This window comes from Eriocheir sinensis, chromosome 18, assembly GCF_024679095.1.
Source record: "Eriocheir sinensis breed Jianghai 21 chromosome 18, ASM2467909v1, whole genome shotgun sequence".
Lineage (NCBI taxonomy): Eukaryota > Metazoa > Arthropoda > Malacostraca > Decapoda > Varunidae > Eriocheir > Eriocheir sinensis.
Genome location: NC_066526.1, coordinates 3,293,137 through 3,318,309, shown reverse-complemented (window position 1 = coordinate 3,318,309; position 25,173 = coordinate 3,293,137). Strand labels below are relative to the sequence as shown.

The 25,173-nt window shown below is 40.1% G+C and overlaps 1 protein-coding gene across 1 annotated transcript in view; it reads right to left on the bottom strand.

Moving 5' to 3' along the window:
• The window catches only part of LOC127000167 (uncharacterized), a 129,104-nt gene extending 124,998 nt beyond the window's left edge, over nt 1-4,106 (bottom strand). The window contains exon 1 of the mRNA XM_050863557.1: nt 3,853-4,106. Within this exon, the coding sequence (XP_050719514.1) occupies nt 3,853-4,009 (157 nt within the window). The 5' untranslated portion in view covers nt 4,010-4,106. The remainder of the gene's footprint in view (nt 1-3,852) is intronic.
• Between the last annotated feature and the right edge of the window lie 21,067 nt (nt 4,107-25,173).

The window sequence follows — 25,173 nt, the reverse complement described above, 5'->3', positions numbered from 1 at the left end:
ATATATTATAAAGCTAACAGAGTGATAATTAAACGGAAACAGAGAGAGAGAGAGAGAGAGAGAGAGAGAGAGAGAGAGAGAGAGAGAGAGAGAGAGAGAGAGAGAGAGAGAGAGAGAGAGAGAGAGAGAGAGAGAGAGAGAGAAAGGAGAAAAAATACACCTGAAAAAGAAAACGTAATTTAACTCCCAAATGAATATGATAATACGAATACAAAAATGTAAATGTAAAACTAAAAAGGAGAAAAAAAACAGCAGAAAAAATAATATGAATCCTACATAAATAACATGATAAAAAAACTATAAAAAAAATAATATAATGCTAAATATTAAAACAAAAAAGGCTTTAAAATGAGTCTTAATTGTTGTAATATAGAAATTTAAATTATCCTTTTGATGCCTACCAAAATTTTTCATCATTTCTCTATCAAACAAAAAACCCTCACCCGAGAAAAATATATCTGAACCATCTCTCTCTCTCTCTCTCTCTCTCTCTCTCTCTCCGGGCTGTTGACCTCTCTCTTCCTCTCTCTCTTTTTCTCTCTCTCTTTCCCCTTATCTTTAGGACAAGAGTCGTTCCCGGAAAACAACGATGACGAAGACATTAAACGCCCAATTTTCTCTCTCTCTCTCTCTCTCTCTCTCTCTCGTTACTCGGATATCTATCTTCAATAACCGAGTGTCAATATTTAAAGGTTTATATATTTGTCCTTCCTTACTTTTATCTGTTTGTTTATCGAAGTCATTACTCGAATCGCTAAGCCTGCCGTCCGGAGCCTCACGCACGCCACGCCGGGAGGGATTCTCGGAAGCACACTCACTCTTTTCCAGGAAGAGAAAACACAATACGCACAGCCAAAGAAATCCGGTGAAAATAACGAAACAAAAGCCCGGACTTCCACTATCAAAGAAAAAGGAATAAAAGCATGCAGAAAGGGGACGTGTGATAAATCTCTCAAATGATATATATAAACAGAATATACGACTATTTCCTCACGCGTATTGGCTCAGGAGAGAGAGAAAGGAGGAGGAAAAAGGTACGGGGCATCGGGGAAAAGCTGTACATGTGAGGGGATTGAGGTGAGGAGGATGGGAACGAAGAGAAGAGGAGGCAAAGAGGAGGGGTTAGGAAAGAGCTTAAGAGAAGTGATGGGAAGGGTAGGAAAGCTGAATGATAAAGGAATAAGAGGAATAGGAAGGCGCAGAAAAAGGAAAGGTAGGATGATCGAGAGGAGGAGGTGGAGTGAAATAAAAGGGAGTCAATCAATCACCTCGCCCAACCTACAACGCCACCTTTATGGATGTGTCCGGGCAAGTCTCCATCCTAAGAACCTCATGGCAGGATCCAGCGACTTCGTCTAACCACGAATTCAATGGGCGTCCCCTTGGCCGCCTCCACTCGAGATAGGGAGAGTAGAGGGAAGGGGAAAGGGGGTAAGGGAAGGTCGAGTTAATGTACAGTAAAAGGAAGGGAAAGGGTAGGAAAGTGAAGGTCAAGTTAAGGCAGGAAAGAGAAAGGTCAAGTTAAGGGAGAGTAAAGGGAAGGGGAAGGGCAGGCAAGTGAAGGTCAAGTTAAGGTAAAGAAAATAGGGGAGGCAGGTAAATGACGCTCAGCTGAAGAGAGAGTTAAGGGTAAAGGGAAGGTGAAGGGCAGGTAAGGGAAGCTCAGGTGATGGTAAGGTGAGGTAAGGTGATGCAAGGTGAGGGAGGGGACGCAAGGTAAGGGCGTGGCCGGACTGCATGTGACACCCTAACCCCCTTCACCCCCTCATCCCCGCCCCATACTGGACCTTTACCAAATATGATCCATTTCCGTGATGACGCGGCGCGTGTATTGTGGCGCAACACTAGGCGGATCGACTTTTAATTTGTTGGTGGCGGAGTGTTGCAGTGGTCCAGGGTGTGTTTTGCTGCTGGTGGTGTGGTGGGTTGTGTTAATGGCGGACCGTGTTGCATTATGTTATGTTACTAGTGGGCTGTTGCGTGTTGTGTTGTCTGGTGTTGCCGTGTTCCAAAGTGAGTTGTGTTGTTGGTGACCTGTGCTGTGTTGTATTGTGATGTGATGCTGTGTTCTAAGGTATGTTAATGGTGGACGGTTATGTGTTGTATTGCAGGTTGTATTGTGTTGCTTGTAGACGGTGCCGTGTTGTGTTATATTGTTTTGTTGTGTTCTAATGCATTATGTTATGTTACTGGTGGGCTGTTGCGTGTTATGTTGTCTGGTGTTGCAGTGTTCCAAAGTGAGTTGTGTTGTTGGTGACCTGTGATGTGTTGTATTGCAGGTTGTATTGTGTTGCTCGTAGACGGTGCCGTGTTATGTTTTATTGTTTTGTTGTGTTCTAATTTGTGTGGACTGTCCTGTGTTGCATTGTTATGTGTTGCAGTGTTCCACGGTGTGTTGTGTTGTTGTTGATCGGTGCTGCATTGCTTTTGGATGTGTTGCAGTATTCTAAAGTGAGTCGTGCTGTTTTGTGTCATCATGTATAAGAGTCTTCAATGGTGTGTGGAAAATGGTGTGTTGCAGCGTGTAGCTTCAGTGCTCCAGTTGTTCTACGTGATGATAAATAACAATCACGCAAAATAGATATTAGACCCCAAACCATGTCAACACAACCTTCCAAGTCTTTGCAGGTGGAGTGTTGCGCTATTCAGGAAAGTGGTATGTTATGTTGCCTCGAGTTGAATGCGAAGGGCACACCAGGAATGCAACACGTAATTAAATAAACGCAACACGCCAGCAACACATAAAAGGAACACAACACCATACCGAAAGACCACTACACGATCCGCAACTAAACAAAGCAACACTAAAGCAAGGAAAACACACGCCCGCAGCTTCAAGTAGTGCCGAGGAAACACAACAAACACATTGACCGCGTAAAAGAAAATTGCTAAATATAAAAATTGGCCAATAAACTCACCCTCCCTCCCTCCCTCCCTCCCTCACTCCTCCTTCTCCTCCTCCTCCTCGTGCTCTTCCTTTTCCTTTCCCTCCTCCACTCGCAGACAAACAAAACACTCCATTATTCATTTAATACAACGGCTCGATTACGAAATATCTTGTACTTTTTCATCCTTCTCTTCCTCCTCCTTCCTGCATGCTTTCCTTTCTCCTACCTACCACAACCACCACCACTACCACTACCACCACCGACCACAACACCATTCTCTTTCTCCTGCTATCTCCTTTTATGCTTTCCTATCTCCTTTCTGACACAACCACCACCACTTCCACTACCACCACCGACCACAACACCAACCCTTCTCTTCCTCCTGCTACCATTTATGCTTTCCTTTCTCCTACCTACTACAACCACCACCACTACCACTACCACCACCGACCACAACAACCATTCTCTTCCTCCTGCTATCTCCTTTCATGCTTTCCTTTCTCCTTTCTGACACAACCACCACCCCTACCACTACCACCACAGACAACAAGATAACACTCACCACCCTTCTTGTAATACACCTCCTCCACTACGATCTGTTTTCATCTTCCTTCTCTTTCTCCTCCTGATACTTTTTTTATCTCTCCGCTCCACCATCACTACCATCAACACCATCACTAACAACAAGAACACTCACCATCTTCATTATAATACAGCACCTCCACTATAATATGTACTCTGTTTCCTTCTCCCCCTCATCCTACCCTCCTGCTATTCTTCTTTCTCCCTTCCATTACCAATATCACCACCACTACCATCACCCACCACAACATAACACTCACCATCCTTCTTATAATAGAGCTCTTCCGCCAAAATCTGTGTTCTTCCTCATTCTCTTCTTCATTCTTTACCTCCTCCTGCCTATCCCCCCATCGTCAATAGCAACAACAACAGCAACACTCACCATCCTTCTTATAATAGAGCGCCTCCACCATAATCTCCTGCGCCGTGGCCAAGGCATTTTGGATCTGCTGGATGGCCTGCGAGGACGTCATGGGCCCGTACAGGAAGTCACACGTACAGGTCCTCTGCATGACGTCGGCCCTTGAGAAGCCCGACATCCTGCAGAAGCCCTCGTTGACGAAGATGATGGGGCAGTCATGCTGGGCGTTGGCGACCACGAAGGCGCGATCTGGGGGGAAGAGAGACGAGGTTGTAGAGAGGTGTGGAGGCGGGTAGCGTGGTACATAAAAAGTGACATCTATAAACCCTGAATAATTCCTGGACATGATGGAGAACGGAAGGAAATTGTGCATATATTACATTTATTACATCTTTTATGGGCGGGGGGATGTGAAAGATGTAGAGAAGGTGCTGAGGATGAGAAAGTGGTTTTGATGAGGGGATGATGTGGAAGGTTGTGTGAGATGAAATTGTGCGAGTTTGTAGAGTTTTGTTATTAGTTTTTATTGTTTTAGTTCTCGTTTTTGCCACTGAGCTGTTTTATACTGTAAAAAAAAGGGGATGATGTGAAAGGTTGTGTGAGATGAAATTGTGCGAGTGTGAAGAGTTCTGTTATTATTATTTTTTGTTTTAGTTCTCGTATTTGCCCCTGAGCAGCTTCTTTACTGTAAAAAAAAAAGGCAAAAGGGGAGTGGGAGAACAGTGATGATGTGTGGGGTGATGTGAAAGGATGTGCGAGATGAAAGTATACCAGTCTGTGAATATGGAGAGGAGTGGAACTATCTGCTCTTCCCTTCCTTTGGCTGGCTTCCTCATCTATCCTCTCTAATTGCTGTCTCCCTCACTCCCTACATGGCGATATGAAAAGATGTATAAGGTATTTTTAAAGGGATAACTTGGGTAAAACGTTTAGAGTCCCATTCCTAGACATTACTGGGCCGAAGTGTAAACATTTATCAAGGCTTTCGTAGAGGTTGTGGCATTCCCATGGGTGGTGTAATGATCCTGGTGGTAGTCTGTCATTGCCTCTGCTCCGTGGACGTGAAAAATGATACTTCTATGAATTTGATTAATCTTCTTTGCCGCCTTTGAATACAGTTGGTGTCAGAGGCGAAAACGTGTGAGACCACCAACCTTAATAAAAAAGAGAGATGAAACTACCGAATATGCATAACGATACGGGGCTTCAGGGATACAGTTGAGGGGCTTTACTGCGGGAGATAGGAGTGATGAATATGTAGGGGATACACGAAGCGCTCGCCGTGATGTAAGGCTTCCCAGATGCTGAGGACAATATGAATCAGTGTTTTGTTTAATATGAAAGCCAATTTCGTTTTGCTCCTGGATCCAGTTTAGTTTGGTTCGCAATTTTTTTGTTCTGTTTTTTGTGGTCATTTTTTTTTTGTTCATTTTCGTTTTTAGTTATTTTTCGGTTCTCAGTAATAATTCTCGTTTTCTAGTTCTCATTTTAAGTTCTCATTTTATAGGTCATAGTTCAGTTTCATCGTTTAGTTCTCATTTCTTCTACGCATTGCCCTCGGGTCCAGTTTACTCTCCTTTGCCTTTGAGTCTGTGGTAGAGATCAAATAAACGCCAGATAGAGACATTCAGGTTACCACATATTTGCCTCGCTTACTTTTTCACAGGTAACTAAACAACAAAACCACAAGTGAGAATAAAGAAACACTTGTGAAATCATGATACCTTATGGATGACAGGCAGTACAAGTGAACGGGATGAAATTACAGAATGTGCATGAAGATACATAATGCAAGCTAGAGGAAACGGGTCAGAGAGAATAAAAATAAATGATTAATGACAATGAAAAATAAGGATCACGTTGGATGAAGGATACATGATAAAAAGAAAAAAAAAGAACATTAAAAGAGTAATTACACGTATGAGTGAAAATAAAAGAAATGTGAAAAGACAGATACATGATACGAGGCAAAAGGGAAATTAAAGGAGAGCAATATAAGGGAGAAATAAAAGAGGAATTAAAGGCTTAGGGAAAGGAGGTAGGGAGAGCATCGAACAGTGTGATAAAGAGGATTAAGGAGGAGGGAGAAGAGAATGTTAGTGATGTGATGAAAGACTGATTAAAAGACCTGATTGTGTTGATAGAGGAATAATGGAGTAAGGTTCTCTCAATCATCCTATAATAATAATAATAATAATAATAATAATAATAATAATAATAAGAAGAAGAAGAAGAAGAAGAAGAAGAAGAAGAAAAAGAAGAAGAAGAAGAAGAAAATGAAGATGATGAAGAAGAAGAAGAAGAAGAAAGAGAAGAAGAAGAAGCAGAAGGAAAAGAAGAAGACCTAGAAGAAGAAGAAGAAAAAGAAGATGGAAGAAGAAGAAGATAAAAGAAGAAGACCTAGAAGAAGAAAGAAAAGGGCGGAGGAGGAGAATACTAATAAAAAAAGGAAAAGAAAGAGAAAAGGAAAATGAAGAGTAATAATTAGAAAAGGAAAATGATGCAAATAGAAATAGAAAATAGAAAATAAAAATATAAGTCAATAAACCTCAATAAATTATGGACGTGATGGAGAAGAGAAGGAAGTTTTGCATATATTACAACGACGCGCAGAGAAGGAAATGTCAACCGATCACGCGGCCTCGACACTGGACTGAAAATATCGAACATGCAACTCACGACAAAACAGAAAAAAAAAAAGTGAAGGAAAGAAAACAATGAAAAAGGAAAAGAAAGTAATAGACGAAACCAAAAAAGAAAAGAAAATATATAGAAACGAAGGAAGGGGCCATGGGAAGAAATACGAAAAATAAAAGGATGAATACTGATGCAGAAAGAAAATAGTAAATAAATAAAATAAAGAATGCAACTCATGACAAAGAGGAAATAAAGAAGAAAACAAAACAGTCGGTGCAAAAGAAAATAAATAAAAAAGAAAGAAGTGGACAGGGAAAGAAAGAATAGAATGAGAGAGAGGGAGGAAAAACATAAAGAAAAAGAAAGAAAGAAAAATAAATAAGAAGAAATAGAGGTTACCGATAAGAAAAAAGATAAATGAAAAAAAATGAAGGAAAGAGACCAAGGGAAGAAAGAATAAAAAGGAAGAGAGAAACAGAAGAAAAACGAAAGGAAAAAGAAAGAAAGATAACCATGATAAAAGAACAACGAAAAGAACAATGCCAAAAAGAAAAAAACAAAAACAAAAAAGGCGAATCAAGGAGTCAGAGAAAAAGTATAGGAATAAAAAGGAAGAGAAACACAGAAAGATCGTAACGAAGAAGAAAGAAAGAAAGTGAAAAAAAACACGAAACACGCTACGAAAAAAGGAAAAAAATGGGATAAAGAAAAAAAAACGAGGTAATGGGACAAGGGAAGAAAATAATAAAAAGACGGAAAAAAGACACTGAAAGGACGTAAAGGAAAATATATAATAAAAAATAAAAAAGGCAAGAATTTCGTGGGCTTCGACGTGTCCTTGGGGAAAATGCGACGTAATGAGAGGAAAGCGTTTCATATCAAGACCATTTGCCTTAATACTCCTCCCTTATATAACGAGGAGGTGGGGGTGGGGGAGGGGGAGGAGGAGGAGAAAATGACGGGATATGAAGAAAACATGAGACGAAATATGAAGAAGAGACGAGTAAAAGGAAGAAGAAGAAGAAGAAGAAGAAGAAGAGAGAGAGAGAGAGAGAGAGAGAGAGAGAGAGAGAGAGAGAGAGAGAGAGAGAGAGAGAGAGAGAGAGAGAGAGAGAGAGAGAGAGAGATAGAGAGAGAGAGAGAGAGAGAGAGAGAGAGAGAGAGAGAGAGAGAGAGAGAGAGAGAGAGAGAGAGAGAGAGAGAGAGAGAGAGAGAGAGAGAGAGAGAGAGAGACCTTTATATTCCATCGTGTTGCTGGTCGTTTCTCTGAACCATCAAATACCACGGACCCCCCCCCTCCCCCTTCCCCCTCCCCCCTCCCCCTCCCCCTCAAACACACATTCCACATTCCCCCATCAACATCTTCAATTCTTCCCTTCAACCCACTCTTTCCTCCCCTCAACCTCTACCTTTCCTCCCCTCTAACCCTTGACTCCTTCCTCTTAATCCCTATATTTCCTCGTCTCAAATTCCTCTTTTAGCTACTTCTTTTAGCGTCCTGGTTTCCTCCCCTTCTTCCTTTTTTTTTTTCATTTTCATCACCCCATACATTCACTGACGTCTATTTCCTATTTCCTCTCTCTATGTTCTTCCTTCTTCCCTCTCATCATTAATTATCACCAACCTTTCATTATATTTACACTGCCGTTTAAACTATTAACAACACAATCATGGCCTCAACAATATTCCACCTCCTTCCTCTTTTCCTCATCACTCCTTCACGCTAGCTTAACATCTTCGAGTAACCACCACCTACTCCCCTTTTTCAGCATCCTATCCCCTTCACTAACCTTTATTTACAATCTGCAAACCTCCCAACAAAACAACATAAGTCTCAACAGCCTTTCCCACTACTTTACGCTTACATAACCTCATCAAATATAAACCACCCACTCTCACGTTCCAGCCTCCTACGCCTTTCAACCACCCCTTTCAAAGCCCCCAACTTCAACCCATGCCGCTTTCTCCACCCCCCGCCAAGGCCCGCCGAGGCAGCAGCGCCCTTCAAAGGTTACACGTACTCCCCAATGAGCGATTCAGAATTTCTTGAGTGTCACGACTAATGGTCACGTGGTGTGGTGCGCCGCTGCCTGGCCTTGACTCTCGAGAGGTGAACGAGAGGCGAAACTGTGAAAGGATTAAATGACTGGCTCGCGGAAGAAGGTGGAGGCGGAAAAGAGACGAATGTGAGTATTAAGAAAAACGATAAAGAAAGACGCAGAGGAAGGAAATCATGAGGAGTCAGTATAGAAGAAAATAACTGTTAAAACGGTAAAAAGATGAAATGACACTAAAAAAGGAAGGTGGAGGCGAAACAGTGAGGAATGGAAATATTAGACAAGAGGGAGAGGAGTAATGGAGGAAGTAAGCGAGGAATCAGTAAAGAAGAATAAAAGGGAAAGCGATGAAAAGATTACATGATTGACTCGCGAAAGAAGATGACAGGGAAAATATAAGGAATGGAAGTATTAGACGAGAGGGAAAGTAGTGATGGAGAAAACAAGTGAGAAATCAGCATAGAAGAATAAAAGGGAGAGCTATGAAAAGATTACATGATTGACTCGCGAAAGAAGATGACAGGGAAAATATAAGGAATGGAAGTATTAGAATGAAAAGGGAAAAGAGTAAAAAGAAGAACTCAGTAAGAAGAAGAAGCGACGAAAATGAAAATCCTGAATGACTGACTCGCGTAGGAAGATGGAAAGGAAAATGCGAGGAAAGAAAATATTAGAACAGGAGGGAAAGAAGGAAGTGAGAAATCGGTACAGAGGAATAAAAGATAAAACGGTGATGATGTTGAATTAATGACCGACGAAGAGATGGGGAGAGGGGACACGTGACGAATGGAAATATTAAAACGAGAAGGGAAGGAGTAAGGGGAGGAAATCAGTAAGAAATAATCGTGTCAGAATGGCAGGTAAAACGGTGATGCTATTAAATTACTGACCGGCGGAGGGAGGGACATGCGAGGAACGGCAGGATTTGAATGAGAGGGAGAGGAGGGAGAAATTTATGAAAGGACCGAGTGATTGAACGAATGAAAGAAGGAGGGGAAATGTGAAAACTCTTGGTATTTGAAGAAGATTTACGGCAGTGCAACTTTAAATTCGAGATAACTGCATGATAAAAAGACGTATGAGAAGAAAGATAAATGGAAGAAGTTAGAGAGGTAGAGATAGAAAGATTATAAAAACAAGACGAGCAGGAAACGAAGAAACGGAAGCATTGCCATCAGAAGTAAAGACAAAAATAAATGTAAGAAGGCTTTATAACTTTACTAAGGCAGGTGACACACAGGAAGACAGAAATGAGGCGAGATAACATAAAGAAAAAGAAGAAAAAGAAGTAAATATATTCTTAAGGATGAAAAGCAAAATAGAAAGAAAAATATGATAATTATAAAAAAAGTAGGAGAAAGAAACGGATTTAGAAAGACTCAATAATTCAGAAAGTTCAGGGAAGGCGGGAAGATGAGATACGAGAAAATAAGGAATTGGATCATAAAACATTGTCATCAGAGGTAAAGAAAAAAAATAAATGGAAGAAGGCTTTTTAACTTTACTACGGAAGGTGACGCACAGGAAGATAGAAATGAGGCGAGATAACATAAAAAAAAGAAAAGAAGTAAATATATTCTTAAAAGTGAAAATTAAAGTAAAACGAAAAATATGATCATTCTAAAAAAAAAACGGTAGGAGAAAGAAACGGATTTAGACTGACTCAATAAATCAGAAAGTTCAGGGAAGGAGGGAAGAGAAGATGCGAGAGAAAAAGGAATCGGACCATGAAACAAATATAGAAAAAGGAATAAGAGGAAGATATGTGAGAAAATAAAGAGAAGGTCCACAAATACAAATAAAGAAAGAAGAAGATGAGGAACAGATAGGAGACAACAAAGAATAGGTTTACGGTACAAATAAAGAAAGAGGAATGAGAGGAAGATATACGAAAACATAAAAAAATAGGTTTGCAAGAAAATACATAAGTGAAACATGATCAAACGAATCTAAAACGGGATACAAGAAGAAAAAAACAAAAACTAGAAAACCTTTCATAACCTATCCTAACCAATCCAATCCTAACCTACCCTAACCAAACACTAACCTAACCTAACCTATCCTATCCTAACCAATCCAATCCTAACCTAACCTAACACTAACCTAGCCTAACCTAACCTATCCTATCCTAGCCAATCCAATCCTTATAACCTAACAGTAACCTAACCTAACCTAATCAAGCCTAATCTTCTTCATCACCTATCCGAACCAAACTAATCCTAACCTACCCTAACCTAACACTAATCTAACCTATCCTATTCTATCCTAACCAATCCAATCCTAACCTAGCCTACCCTAACCTAACACTAACCTAACCTAACCTATCCTATCCTAACCAATCCAATCCTAACCTACCCTAACCTAACACTAACCTAACCGAACCCTAACCTAACCTAACCTAATCAAGCCTAACCTTCTATATCACCTATCCTATCGTAACCAATCTTAACCTAACCTAACCTAACCTAATCAAGCCTAACCTTCTACATCTTCCCCCTTATTCTTTCCTTCTTCTTTTTTAACATAATAGTAAACAAAAAGAAAATGAATAAAAGAGAATAAACAAGCGAGGAAACGTTAAAATCAAAGTGAAATGATATGAAAGAATAACAGGTATAAAAATGCATGATTGAATTACTGAAAGAAAAAAAAAGATGAGAGAGAGAGAGAGAGAGAGAGAGAGAGAGAGAGAGAGAGAGAGAGAGAGAGAGAGAGAGAGAGAGAGAGAGAGAGAGAGAGAGAGAGAGAGAGAGAGAGAGAGAGAGAGAGAGAGAGAGAGAGAGAGAGAGAGAGAGAGAAAATAGAGGGAGCGATGAATGATGTAGCCAGCCTGACCTTTCCGGAAATACTTGTCTATAGCACTATATGTATTGATCCTTTACGCAAACCTTCCTTAGTCTTCATCATGTTCTCCCTCCTCCTCCTCCTCCTCCTCCTCCTCCTCCTCTGTCTTATCTTAGTCATCCTCTTTATCTTTCATCTGCCTTGTATTACTCATTCCATTCCTCTCTTACTCTCCTTCTTCGTCTTATCTAACTCTTCCTTATCATATTTTAACCTCAATTTAGTCTTTTCATCCTCTTTTTCTTTTACCGTCCAATTCTGTATTTTCTAACTCATTCTCTTTATTTTTACTCTGCCTTATTTTACTCATTCTATCCTTCTCTTTCTCTCCTTCTTTGTCTTACCTAACTCATCCTTGTCATATTTTAACTTCCTTTTAGTCTTTCTCGTCCTTTTCTTCCCTTACCGTCCACCTTTGTCTTGTCTAACTCATTTTCTTTATCTTTAATCTGCTTTATTTTACTCATTCTATCCCTCTCTTACCCTCCTTCGCCTTATCTAACTCTTCCTTTTTCATATTTTAACTTCCTTTTAGTCTTTCTCGTCCTTTTCTTCCCTTACCGTCAACCTTTGTCTCGTCTAACTCATTTTCTTTATCTTTAATCTGCTTTATTTTACTCATTCTATCCCTCTCTTACTCTCCTTCGCCTTATCTAACTCTTCCTTTTCATATTTTAACTTTCTTTTAGTCTTTCTCGTCCTTTTCTTCCCTTACCGTCAACCTTTGTCTTGTCTAACTCACTGTCTTTATCTTTCATCACCCTTGTTTTACTCATTCCATCCCTCTCTAATCCTTCTTCGTCTTACCCAATTCATCCTTTTTTTTTATATTTTAACCTCCTTTTAGTCTTCCTCGTTCACTCCTTCCCTTACCGTCCAGCTTTGTCTTATCACACATTTTCTCTTTACCTTAATTCTTCTATTCCTCTTAACTTCCTTCGTCTTATCTCTCCCTTTTTCATATTATAACCTTTTAGTCTTCCTCGTTCTCTTCTTGTTTTACTCACTCTGTTCCTCTCTCACTCTCCCTCCTCCGTCTTGTCTTACTCACCCTCATATTCTGACATTTTGCATTGTTTTACTAATTGTGTTCGTCTATTAATCCTTCCTCCTCCACCGTCTTATCTAACGTATGCTCTTCATATTATAACGGCCTCCTTTGTTTCACTCACTCTATCGATCCCTTACTCTCCTCCCATCTTGTTCTATTTACGCTTTTCATATTTTAACTTTCTTCTCTCTTTTACCTTTTCTGTTCCTCTCTTAGCCTTCATTCTTCGTCTGGTCTTATTCATTCTATTTATCTTTCTATCTTTTGTTTTGTTTTCTCATGCTATTGATTCCTTTTCTCTCCTCCCATCTTGTTCTACTTACGCTTTTTCATATTTCAACTTCCTATTCTCTTTTATCAATTCTATTCCTCTCCTAGCCTTCCTTCTCCGTCTAATCTTATTCATTCTCATCTTCTTTCAATCTTTCGTCTTGTTTTGCTCATTCTCTTCCCCTCTTACCCTTCTCCTTTACGCCTTTCTTACTTATCATACTTTAACTTTCTGCTCTCTTTTACCTCTTCTATTCCTCTTCTAGCCTTCCTTCTCCGTCTGATCGTTTTCATTCTCTTTATCTTTTTCGTCTTGTTTTACTCATTTTCTTTCTCTCTTACCCTTCTCCCAACAGTCTTTTCTTAATCGTCATCTTCATGTTTTAACCTTTTGCTTGGTTTTCCTCATTTTAATCCTCGCTTCCCCTTCCTCCTTCTCCTTCCTTTATATTACTCATTACCTGTTGCTTTTATCTTCTGCCTTGGTTTACTCAGTTAGTCTTCCTTACACTTCTCCATTCTGTCCTAACTTCCTCACCATCTTCCCTTTAACAGTGCAACTTCATCTAATTTTTCCTCTTCCTTCTTTCTTTAATCTCAAATACACTCATTCTATTCCCTTTTTTCCACCCCTTTTCCTCTGCGTTTGCTTTTTTTCTTCATCTAAATCATGTCTTCTTTTCTTTCTTTTTTTACAATAATACTCAGCTTTCCGTTCTCTCTTGTATCTATTTTTATTTTGCCCTTTATCAACTTCCTTGCGTAATATTAAACCAACTCGTGTCTCTTCCACTTTTTGCTAATTTCACTTCCTTTCTTCTCCTCCAGTTTCAATTACCTTCTTTCCTTCTAATCATCCTCTCGTTTCCCTCAAATGGTAACTTTTTCCTTAACGTTTCTATATGATTACAGTTCAGTCCACAAGTTTCTTCTTTTAATCTATAGTTCAGTTCTGGTCCCCCTACTATAGAATGGATATCAAGATGTTAGAATCTGTACAGAGGAGAATGACAAAGATGATTCAGGGGGTGAGAAACTTGCCTAATGAAGACAGGCTGAAGCAGTTAAATCTACACTCTTTAGAAAGGCGAAGGTTGCGAGGAGAGTTGATCAAAGTCTATAAATGGATTAGGGGCTTTAATAAAGGGGATGTCAATAAGATTTTGAGAGTAAAAGAGCCAGGTAGGACGCGTGGCAATGGTTTTAAGTAAAACAAATTCAGATTCAACAAAGACATAGGCAAGAATTGGTTCACCAGTAGAGTGGTGGACGAATAGAACAGGCTTGGGAGCCATGTTGTGGGTGCCAGTACCATAGATACATTCAAGAAGAGGTTAGATAAAGCCATGGATGGTGAGGTAAGGTGGGGTTGAGTGTACAGGAGCTGCCTTGTATAGGCCAGCCGGCCTCTTGCAGACTCCTTACGTTCTTATGTTCTTATGTTCTTCAATCAGTTTCTATCTTATTTCTGGTATTCCTATTATTTTTCTATATTTCTATAAGTTTCCTTTTCATAACAGTTTAAACATCAAAAGCTTTCTCAAAACAGGCACTGACGTATTTCTGCAATGCATTTTAACTTTCTACGATTCTTTTCATGATTTTTACTTTCAGGTCAAAATTATCTTCTTTTTGTTTATCCTTCCTTAAGTTTTCTTTCCACTTCAATATCAAACTTCAAAAACTTTCCCCCCAAAAAAGTACTGACGTGTTTCTGCAATGCATTTTAACTTTCTACGATACATTTATTTAACCTTCCATTTCAATTTCAAACATCAAAAGCTTTCCCCAAAAATAGGTATTGACGTATTTCTGGCTCTTCGACAACCATTCAAACAATAAAAGGAAACAACGGAAGAGACAATTCTCCTGGACGATTATTTTTCTTTTTTATCGTTTTATTTACGCAACTGTGTTTGAGCTTCTCCTAAAACGTTCAGTGCCCGTGACAGCTGCGCGTCGCTCGTAAACCCGCACTGACACAAAGCCGCTGTTTGTTTATTACGTGTGTGCGTGTGTGCGTTGGTGTGTGTGTGTGTGTGTGTGCGCGAGTGTGTACGTAAGTAACGTTTGAATTACCGAAGAGAGAGAGAGAGAGAGAGAGAGAGAGAGAGAGAGAGAGAGAGAGAGAGAGAGAGAGAGGACAAACACGTGTGCGAGTATCCAACAAAACAAAAGAGCAGAGACATTAAAAATAACACTGCAACATCAACCAGTCGGAAAAAGAAATACACACACACACACACACACACACACACACACACACACACACACACACACACACACACACACACACACACACACACACACAGGCCAGACGATGAGAATATGAGACGAGCAGGTGAATGAGAGAGAGAATGAGAGGGATTGAAAGGGGGGGAGTGAAAGGGAGGTAGAGGAAGGGGGCGGAAGGGAGGAGTTAAAAGGGGGAAGAAGAAGGGGGGAAGGGAGGGAAGGAGGGGGAAGGGGGTTGTAGCGAAGGGGGAGGGGGGAGGGGGAAGGCAGGGTAGCAGAGGTAAAAATAAAGGCTTTTGTCCTTCTGTGGAGCGTGTGATGGGGAGCTGCGCCCCCTCCCTCCCCCTCTTCATCACCCCTTCCCTCCTCCCCCCCGCGGCTCTCTCTCCGTGGAATGCGTAATCTCCACCTCCACTACAGCCATCACCACCACCAGCATCACCACCACTATTTTCACTACCTTCTACATCACTATCTACTCCCCATCATGAGTATATAGCATCATTATTTTCACCATCATCACTAACACCACCACCTCCACTGTCACCACTGCTTCCAACATCACTAATACTCATCACATCACCTTCATTACCAACACCATCATCACCACTACGATTTTCACTACCATCTACATCACTATCTACTCCCCTTGATCCTTATATAGCATCATTATTTTCACCATCATCACTAACACCACCACCTCCACTCTCACCACTGCTAACATCACTACTACTCATCACATCACCTTCATTACCAACACCATCATCACCACCACTATTTTCACTACCATCTACATCACTATCTACTCCCCTTGATCCTTATATAGCATCATTATTTTCACCATCATCACTAACACCATCACCTCCACTGTCATCACTGCTACCAACATCACTAATACTCATCACATCACCTTCATTACCAACACCATCATCACCACTACGATTTTCACTACCTTCTACATCACTATATACTCCCCTTGATCCTTATATAGCATCATTATTTTCACCATCATCACTATCACCATCACCTCCACTGCTAACAACATCACTACTACTCATTATCACATCACCATCATTACCAACACCATTATCACCATTTCCTAAACAACATCCACCTCCAGTCATACATTCCCCCACTACCACTATTACTACCACCATCACTACCACCACCACTATCACACCACCACAACATTCACCATCAATCTTAAAATCCCTTACCACCACATCAATATACCTCCATCTCTCCCTTTTTTTTAATCTTTACACCTCCTCTCTCACCACCACCACCACTACCACCAAGACCACTGCTGTTTAAACATTCACACTCATAACACATTCGCAACATACGGGAGTTTCTACACCTCTATAATTTTGCGACTGAGACCCGACCAAAAAAAAAAAAAATGGTTGAGTGAAATTAAAATAAAGAAATAATACACAAACGGTTAAATGAACGCCTGGATTCCTGAAACACCTGTATACACCTGTGAGCCCTTTACCTGCGTCGGCCTTGCTGCGGAGTCAATTTAGGACGAGATTTTTGTGGGCCAGTTGACGAGACGCTTTCACTAATGACGAGCCGGGGGAGGAGGAGGAGGAGGAATAAGAGGAGGAAAAGGAGGAGGAGGAAAGGGAGGAGGAGGAGTAAGAAGAGGAGGAGGAACGAAGTGTAATTATTGATCTTGCGTCGGAAGCCAAACAGGGAATATTTTTTTCATATTCTTGTAAATGGTGTTGAGAGAGACGAGGAGGCAAAAAAACGAGGAAAAAATTGTGCTGAGAAAGGGAAAAGTGACAGGAAGAGGGAAGGGAAAAAAATGAAGGGTGACAAGATGATAATCAAAATAATAAAGTGGACAAAATAACACTTGATGATGATGATGATGATGATAGCAAAGGCAGCGGTGACGATGAAAATGAAAGTGAAAGCAACGAGTGGAAAAAAAATATATAAACTTGACGATGGCGATGATAATGATAATATGATGATGACAAAGACAGCGACGACAATACAAATAAGGATGGAAAGAAAGAATGGAAAATAATAACTAGATGATGATGATAATGGTGATAATAATGACAAGCAATAATGACACTAATGACTCAAAATTCAACTTCTACGTCATGAAGCTCAATAACATCCTCAAAAAGCTCGATTCCTTCTATTTATATCTTCATTTCTTGTTTATTTTCCTTTGCTGAATTTAATTTCGAGAAAGCCACGCGGTTCACAAACTGGAGAAAATTCACTAAACCCCCATCCGGCGCTCCGACGCAGAGGTGAAAAATATATAGAAAAGTCACTTCAATACGAGAACTGCAGAGTACGATTGTCCAAGCTCTCAATATAGATTCAGTATTTTTATTCAGTTCCTCCCAGTATTTTCTTAACCTCCATTTCAACACACTTTTTTTTTTTTTTTTTTTTTTACGTTGTTGCCTATTGCGCCGGTAGGCATCTTCCCGGTGGGGCCTGATGGTCGGCCCAAGGCTTCTTCCAGGTGGGGCCTGATGGTCGGCCCAGCCCGTTCTGGCGCAGGCGAGTGTTTATAGTGGCGCCATCTTGCATTGGCTCATGCTGCCCCCCGGAACTCGTTCTTGATTCGCTTGGACGGCTTCCTCTAGAGTCCGGGTTGATGGGTGGTCTTCAGGACAGCATGTGGGTAGTTTTAAGCCACTCGGCGGTGACTGAAAAATCCGAGTGGTAGCGTGAGGATTCGAACCCGCGTCGTCCATCACGCGGCGAATGTGGGTCCAGTACGCTATCACTTCGGCCACCGCCTACCCAACTACCTACTGTTCTGCTATTGTCTCCATTGTATTCCTTTCAGCAATTGCTTTCATCATTTTTACGGTTTTATTGCATTGGCGCAGTTTCATAATCGTTTGCATTTGTTACTTCATTTCTTAATACATTTGATTTTTTTTAATGTTTTTGTTCAATTTCTGCATCATCAGGAGTCTTAATTAAAATGGGGTGACTGCAAATAGTTCAGTCACGTTAGTTGCTTTCATTTATATTTGTATTTTAATTAACAGAAAGCTTATATTTTCCCCTCTCTTTGCAGGTGTAACTCGTTCTTTTATAGTGATACACTCGTTTTTATTCCTCATTCTATCTTCTTGCTTTTGTTTGCATTATCATAGCCTATATATTTCAACTATTTTTCTAGACGTCACCTTTTTTTTTTACAATGACATATATAGTTTTCTCTTCCTTAACTTTTTCTCTTTCAGGGGTGCTTTCATTTGTTAAGTTTTTACAATGACATATATAGTTTTCTTATCCTTAACTTTTTCTCTTTCGGGGGTGCTTTCGTATCCTAAGTTTTCAGGTTTCCTTCTCGTTTTTCTTAATGTGCTTTTTCTTCCCGTACGTGTTTTCGTCTCTCTCGGCCATCTCAGCCAATAACAAGTTTTTTAAGGTCGGTCTGTAAAACTTCTTCTTGCAGGGCATTGAGGTGGCAAGGGAATCATTAAGTCTCATGCACGTAAACAGGCACGCACACACACACACACACACACACACACACACACACACACACACACACACACACACACACACACACACACACACACACAGAGGCTCAAAACAACAAACACCCTCATTCCTTACCCTTAAGTATACTACAATTAGCTCTTCGCCCGCCCAAGCATATAATTCTTTCCATTAATTATCATCAGTTTCTCTTCTCTTCGATTAATTGTTTCCAGGACCCACGAAACACAAACGTAACACAGACAGACAGAAAGACAAACAGATAGACACAGGCAAATGGGCAAACAGAGACACACACACACACACACACACACACACACACACACACACACACACACACACACACACATACATACACAGGGAAAGGGAATATTCGCAGTGTAATTAGCAGGTTTAATTAAAAAGAAAAGAGGCAGAGTCAGTCAGTTTGGAGCCAAAACGCATACCACTGCCTCTCCCCAATTGAGCCGCTGCTAGTTGAGCCACATAATGCATCTCTCTCTCTCTCTCTCTCTCTCTCTCTCTCTCTCTCTCTGTCTTTTTTTGTTTGTTTGTCTGTTTTTTAGTGTGTTTTTTGTGTTTGTGCTGTTTATGGAATCTCGTTTGTCATTTTTTGTTTGTTTTTGTTTCATATTATCAAATTTTTTTTTCATTTTCCTTCGCATTTACTTGTTTTGGCATTTTCTTTCATTTGTTCACACTTCCTTATTCTCTCTCTCTCTCTCTCTCTCTCTCTCTCTCTCTCTCTCTCTCTCTCTCTCTCTCTCTCTCTCTCTCTCTCTCTCTCTCTCTCTCTCTCTCTCTCTCTCTCTCTCTCTCTCTCTCTCTCTCTCTCTCTCACGTCCTGGGCCAGATAGTGAAATATTTCTGCCTATACTTTCGTTTTAATTTTCGCTGTCACGTGACTATGCACTTAACGCTATTAGTCCTTTTTAATCTTGATCACTGGGGCGGAATGCGATTACGGAGGCGAATAGAAGAGAGGGAGTTCTAAATATCCGGTTCATTATTTTTTGGCTAATTGAATTTTCCTAAACGAGATAAAATAAATTGTAAAATGTTAGTGCAAAGCTGACTTAATGACATTATATATAGATTTTATAGACACTTTTTGGAGCATTTTGAAGTATAAGTAAATAACTCATCACCCGAAATTGACCTCTCTTTTGGCTACTCTTTACTTTTTACTTTTGTGGGAGAAGCGAGTATCGGGCTTTTTTTGTACCCTTTTTGTTGCCCTTGAGCCGTATCCTTTGATGTAAAAAAAAACAAAAAAAAAAACAGAACATATACCTAAAAACAGAAACACTATTAATATAACACAACAAAACACAACACAACGTAACACTAGAATCACCGCCAGCACCCAAACGCAACACATACCCGGGAAACACACATTACTACAATTCTAATGAAACGTACTAACACACAATACTATCGCAAAATATTACTTTAAAACCACCTCACAGCAGCAACAAATGTAAACAGAAATAAAACACTGGAAATACACAAAACTTCAATACTACTACACGATACTAACCCACGAAACTACTATATACACGAGACTATCACACAATATTAATCTAAAACGCACACACACAACAGCCATAAATGTAAATATAGCACAACACATTCGCTGCCACCACTAAAACCACCACCACCACCACCACTACCACCACCAACCACTGCGAACACCACCATGCACCACCACCTTCAACAAGAACAAGAACAACAAAAACAACAACAGCAGCAACAACAACGACAACTCCACCCCCACCATCACCCCCACCGCCACCACCACGAACAACAACACAATAACACCACCTCCACCACCGCTACCCCCGCACAATACCAATACCGCGCCACAATATCAGAGGAGGCTGCAGCGGGCCATCCATTCAATCCCTTCCTCGGCCGACTGATCAGCGCTATTGTGTCATGCTGTTTGCCGAAGCACATGTGACTGCCCACCTCACTACACCCGAATCCTGGTCCTATTCTGTACATATAACTGCCTCCACATACACCTGACACCCTAAATAATCGAGCAAACGCACCTGATTCTTGTCCATCCTCTACATATACACCTGTCTTTATACACGAACCTGTCCAGCTAAAACCTCATGGCAACACACCTGATTTTTGGTCTGTTTTTTTACGCACAACTATATACCTGTTGTTACGTATACCTGTTCATTTTCCTGCATGTTTTTTTTCCATTTATAAACCTATCATCAGTAGTAGCTTTTCTTCACACACGTGCATCCATACTTCTTTCTGTACCGGCTCTCTTCAGTTCACCTCCACACCTGCTTCCAAATCTGCTCCATATATATATTTAATATACTCATCTTCCACCTGCTAATTTCCGCAGACCCCCCATACACAGTTGTCTCTTTATATACGTCATCTACATCAAAATCTGCTTCCCAATACTGCATCTTTCAAATCTTCCTCAACACACCTGCTCCAAACATTCACCTTCCACACCTGCTCCAAACATTTACCTTCCTCGCCTACTCTTCTCCAAAGCCCTTCCCTCCACATGTGTCTCTCTATTCATGTCAACTACTAATAATTGTCCTTTCCAAACCTGCCTCCACACACCTGCTCAAAGCATTTATCATCCATACTCTCTCTATTCCAGAAACCTTCCCTCCACACGTGTCTGTGTATAGGTCCTACGCAAATGATTTCCAGACCTGCCTTCCAACACCTGTACCACCAAACCTGCCCCCGACACACCTGCTCCCCATGACTAATTACCCCCATAATCTCCCTTTAAGAGCGCGGCATCTACGTTAGGACAGAGGGCCTCCAATTTCTCGTGCCAAACTACATTTTGGATATTGCTGTTGTAAGTATTTGTTGTGGTAAATTTGACGGTATATTTTTTACTTAAATTTAGTTAACCACGGATACTTTACAAATTAAATGTAGAAAGTAGTAGTTAGTTAAGTAGTTTGCTAGTATTATGGCAAATTTTAACATATATTTCACATTGACGTAGTGACAAATGGCAATAAAATGCGGATTAGGGCGTTCAATATATACGGGACATTTTGACAAATTTACGAGGCGAGGCTTTTGAAATATTGCCGCGGGAAAGAAACTTCACAAATTATAAATTCCGGGTGTGATTTAAATTCCATTAAGGTTTTATTTTTTTTATAATTTGTCGAGGGTCTTTCTTTCAATTAGTCCTTTTTCATCTAATATTTTCTTTTGATTTATTTATTATTCGTCCATCCAGTGAAGTCTTCTTTTTATCTTCTCCATTGTCTTTCATTTCTTTCTTTTTTACATTATTTTCTTGTATTTTATTTGTCCTTTATCTCTTCATTAAGGGTTTCTCGTTATAATATGTCGAGTTTTTCACTTTTATTACCTTTTTCTTCATTATTTTCTTTCGTTTTTTTTTTCTTTCGTCGTTTAATTAAGTTTTCTCTATTTTTTTCTGATTATGTCGAGAGTCTTCCACTTGTCATTTTTTTCCATTACATTCCTGCTTGCTTCCATTACTTCGTTTTTTTTTGTATATTATGTCCGGTGTCTTTCATATATTCCTTTTTTAACACAATTTTCTTCTCCTTTTATTTCTCCTTCATCACTTTTTTTTAGGTTGTCTGTTAATATATTTTGTCGAAGGTCTTTCACTTTAATTTTTTTCATCATTTTCCTCTGTATTCCTTGTTTTATTTTTGTTTTATTTCACTTACTAGTTTTTTCCATTATTTTTTTCTGTCCTATTTCTCCTCCGACGCTCTGAGCTATAAAAGTAATTTCTCCGCTGCACTTTGCTGTAGTTTGCTGAGTAAATAACGCTTAATGAGCTGACACCTATTAGAGGCAAGGCCGCTCTCTCTCTCTCTCTCTCTCTCTCTCTCTCTCTCTCTCTCTCTCTCTCTCTCTCTCTCTCTCTCTCTCTCTCTCTCTCTCTCTCTCTCTCTCTCTCTCTCTCTCTCATTACCTTGCCCAGTCTGTCTTCACCATCCGTCTTCACCTCACCTGTCACTATACACCTAATTAGTGACACGTGCCTCCCTGTCTTCAACTCTCTTCCCTTGCACTTCACCTTGTCTTCAACTTGTTTTCGTCTTGTCTTCATCTCCTCACAGTCTTTACTTTCGCCTTCTTTTTCAGCTTCTCGCCATCCTGTTTTCATTTGTCTTGAGTTCTTCGATTTTCTTCATCTTCTCTTCATCATATCTCCTATTCTTCATCTTGTATTTATCATGTTTTCTTCACCTTCATTTTACCTTAGATGTTTTTTTTCTTCATCTTTACTTCATTTTCCCTTCAGCTCGTCTTCTAGTCTTGATTTTTCTCTTCACATTTTTTCTAATCTCGTTTTCAAATTATTTTCATTTTCTCTTCGTTTTTTTTTATCTTCACTTTTTTCTTCGTCTGGTCTTTTCTCTTTACCTTCTCTTCATCTCGTCTTCATTTTCTCTTTACTCTCTCTTTTTTTCTATCTCCACCATCTCATTTTCTCTCCACCTTCCTTTTACGTTGTTTTCACGTCGCTGCTTTGTGTTAATTTGCACTTTCACGTTCACACTTTTCATTATATAATTTCTTTCGCAGTTTTCGTTTTCTTTTTCATACACATTGGCGTCTATTTATCTTATAGCCATTATTATTTATTTTCATTTATTTTTCACCTTTCCCAAATTGATGTGGGCTCATTATTTATTACAAACTTCATTATCACCTACGGACCCTATTTTTCATACCACTAATTAAATTTATTGACAGGTATCAAAACTTTCAATTGTATTCATTATAAGTTTTCGTTTTTTTTTTTTATATATAACTTATCACCTTTTCATAATTGGACCAAAGCCCCTCCGTCCCCTTTTGATTAATGAGTTCCGAAATTTTATAACCAAGTAGAAAACTATTATTTAAACTCTCCACTATTTAAATATATTCATCACTCACAAGTGCATCCTTATTTCCTCATCTAGTCGCTTACACTTCCAAAAACTTTACCTCTATTAATGAGTTCCCAAATTCCATAACCCTCTAAAAACTATATTCTTTAAACTTTTCACTTTTTAAACATATCCATTGCTTCGGAGTGCATGTTTATCCTCTTTTCCAGTCGCTTACGCTTCCAAAAACTTTACTTATTTTTTTGTTTTTTTCCCCGCCTTGTTTTCGCACGTCGCGCCTTCCCCATCGCCTCAGAATCTTCCCTTCCACTTATTTCCATGATTATTATTTTCCCACACTTTCAATCTCCTAAATTTTCCTCGCCAAGTCCCCGCATAATCCTCCCATCAAAGTCTAGACCATTTTATCACCTCCTCCTCCTCCTCCTCCTCCTCCTCTCCCTCCTTCTCCTTCTCCTCCTTCTGTACTACTCTCAAAGAAACCTTCTGATCTTCCCCTAACCACACTTTTCCTCACTTCTCTTCTCACCTTCCTTCCACAAATTTATTCTCCTCTCTCTCTCTCTCTCTCTCTCTCTCTCTCTCGTCCTAGATACAGAATTGGATCTTTAATCTTACAGAATCGAGGGCATTGCTGAACCTCTGTCGATAGGAGGAAAGGAGGGAGGAAAGGAAAGGGAGAAGGAATGACGAAGGAGAGAAAAGAATAATAGAGGAAGGGAGGAAGCGAAAGGAAGTAAGGGAATGAGGGAGAGAAGGAATGAGAAAGGAAGGGATATATAAAAAAAAAATATGAAAGGGGAGGAAGGGAAGGAAGGGTGGATCGAGAAAGATAGAGAATGAAGGAGAGATGGAAGGAGAAATGTATAGAAAGAAGGAAGAAAGGAAAAAAATGAAAGAAAGAAGGAGGGAGAGATGGGAAGGAAGGAAGGCTGAATCAAGGAAGGCAAATAGAGAAGAGGAAACGGTAGGATGAAGAGATGAAAATTGGAGAAAGGGAAAGAATACAATAGCAGGGATTGGAAAGGAAAGACGAACGAAGAATAGTGTTATAGTAGGATATCAATGTATTATTATTATTATTTAATATCACCACGAGTTAGGCATACGATTGCCAATGGAAAAAACCCACGACAGATAGATCACGCCACCTTATAGGAATGTCGTCCGTCAGTGTTTACCGTCTCAGTTTTGTATACTTCGCACTCCGATGGTGCGCAGAGGTCACCTTGACGTACGTGACAAATTGTAAGAATAATTTTCCAACCTGTAACTCGTCACTCCTTCACGAGAGTCCGACTGACACACAACGACAGTCACTCTCGCTCCGACGCTTCTTGTACATATAGGCTACGAATATAATTCGCCTTAAGGAAGCTGAAGTCTTAATCAACGCCCTTTACACGCCCCCCGACAAGCCCGTTACAATAGGAAGGAAATGAGCGAAGGAGAGACGAATAGAAGAACAAAAGGAATGAGGAAGAGAAGCAGGAAGGGAACGTGGAAGCATAACAGAATAAACTGAACCTTTGTCGATAGAAGGAAAGGAGGGAGGAAAGGAGAGGGAGAAGGAATGAGGAAGGAGAGGAAAGAATAATTGAGAAAGCTAAAGAAGGTGAGGGAATGAGGGAGAGAAGGAATGAGAAATGAAAGGAAATATAAAAAAAAATGAAAGGGGAAGAAGGATTAAAAAATGGAGAATGAAGGAGAGATGGAAGGAATAGAGGAAGACCAAGAAGAAAAGTGGACGCGAGGGAGGAAAGAAATGAAGTAAGGAAAGAGAGAGGGGAGGAGGTATAGGACTTAAAGGCACAAGGGAGGGAGGAAGGGAGAGAGGAAGAGAAGATAAATG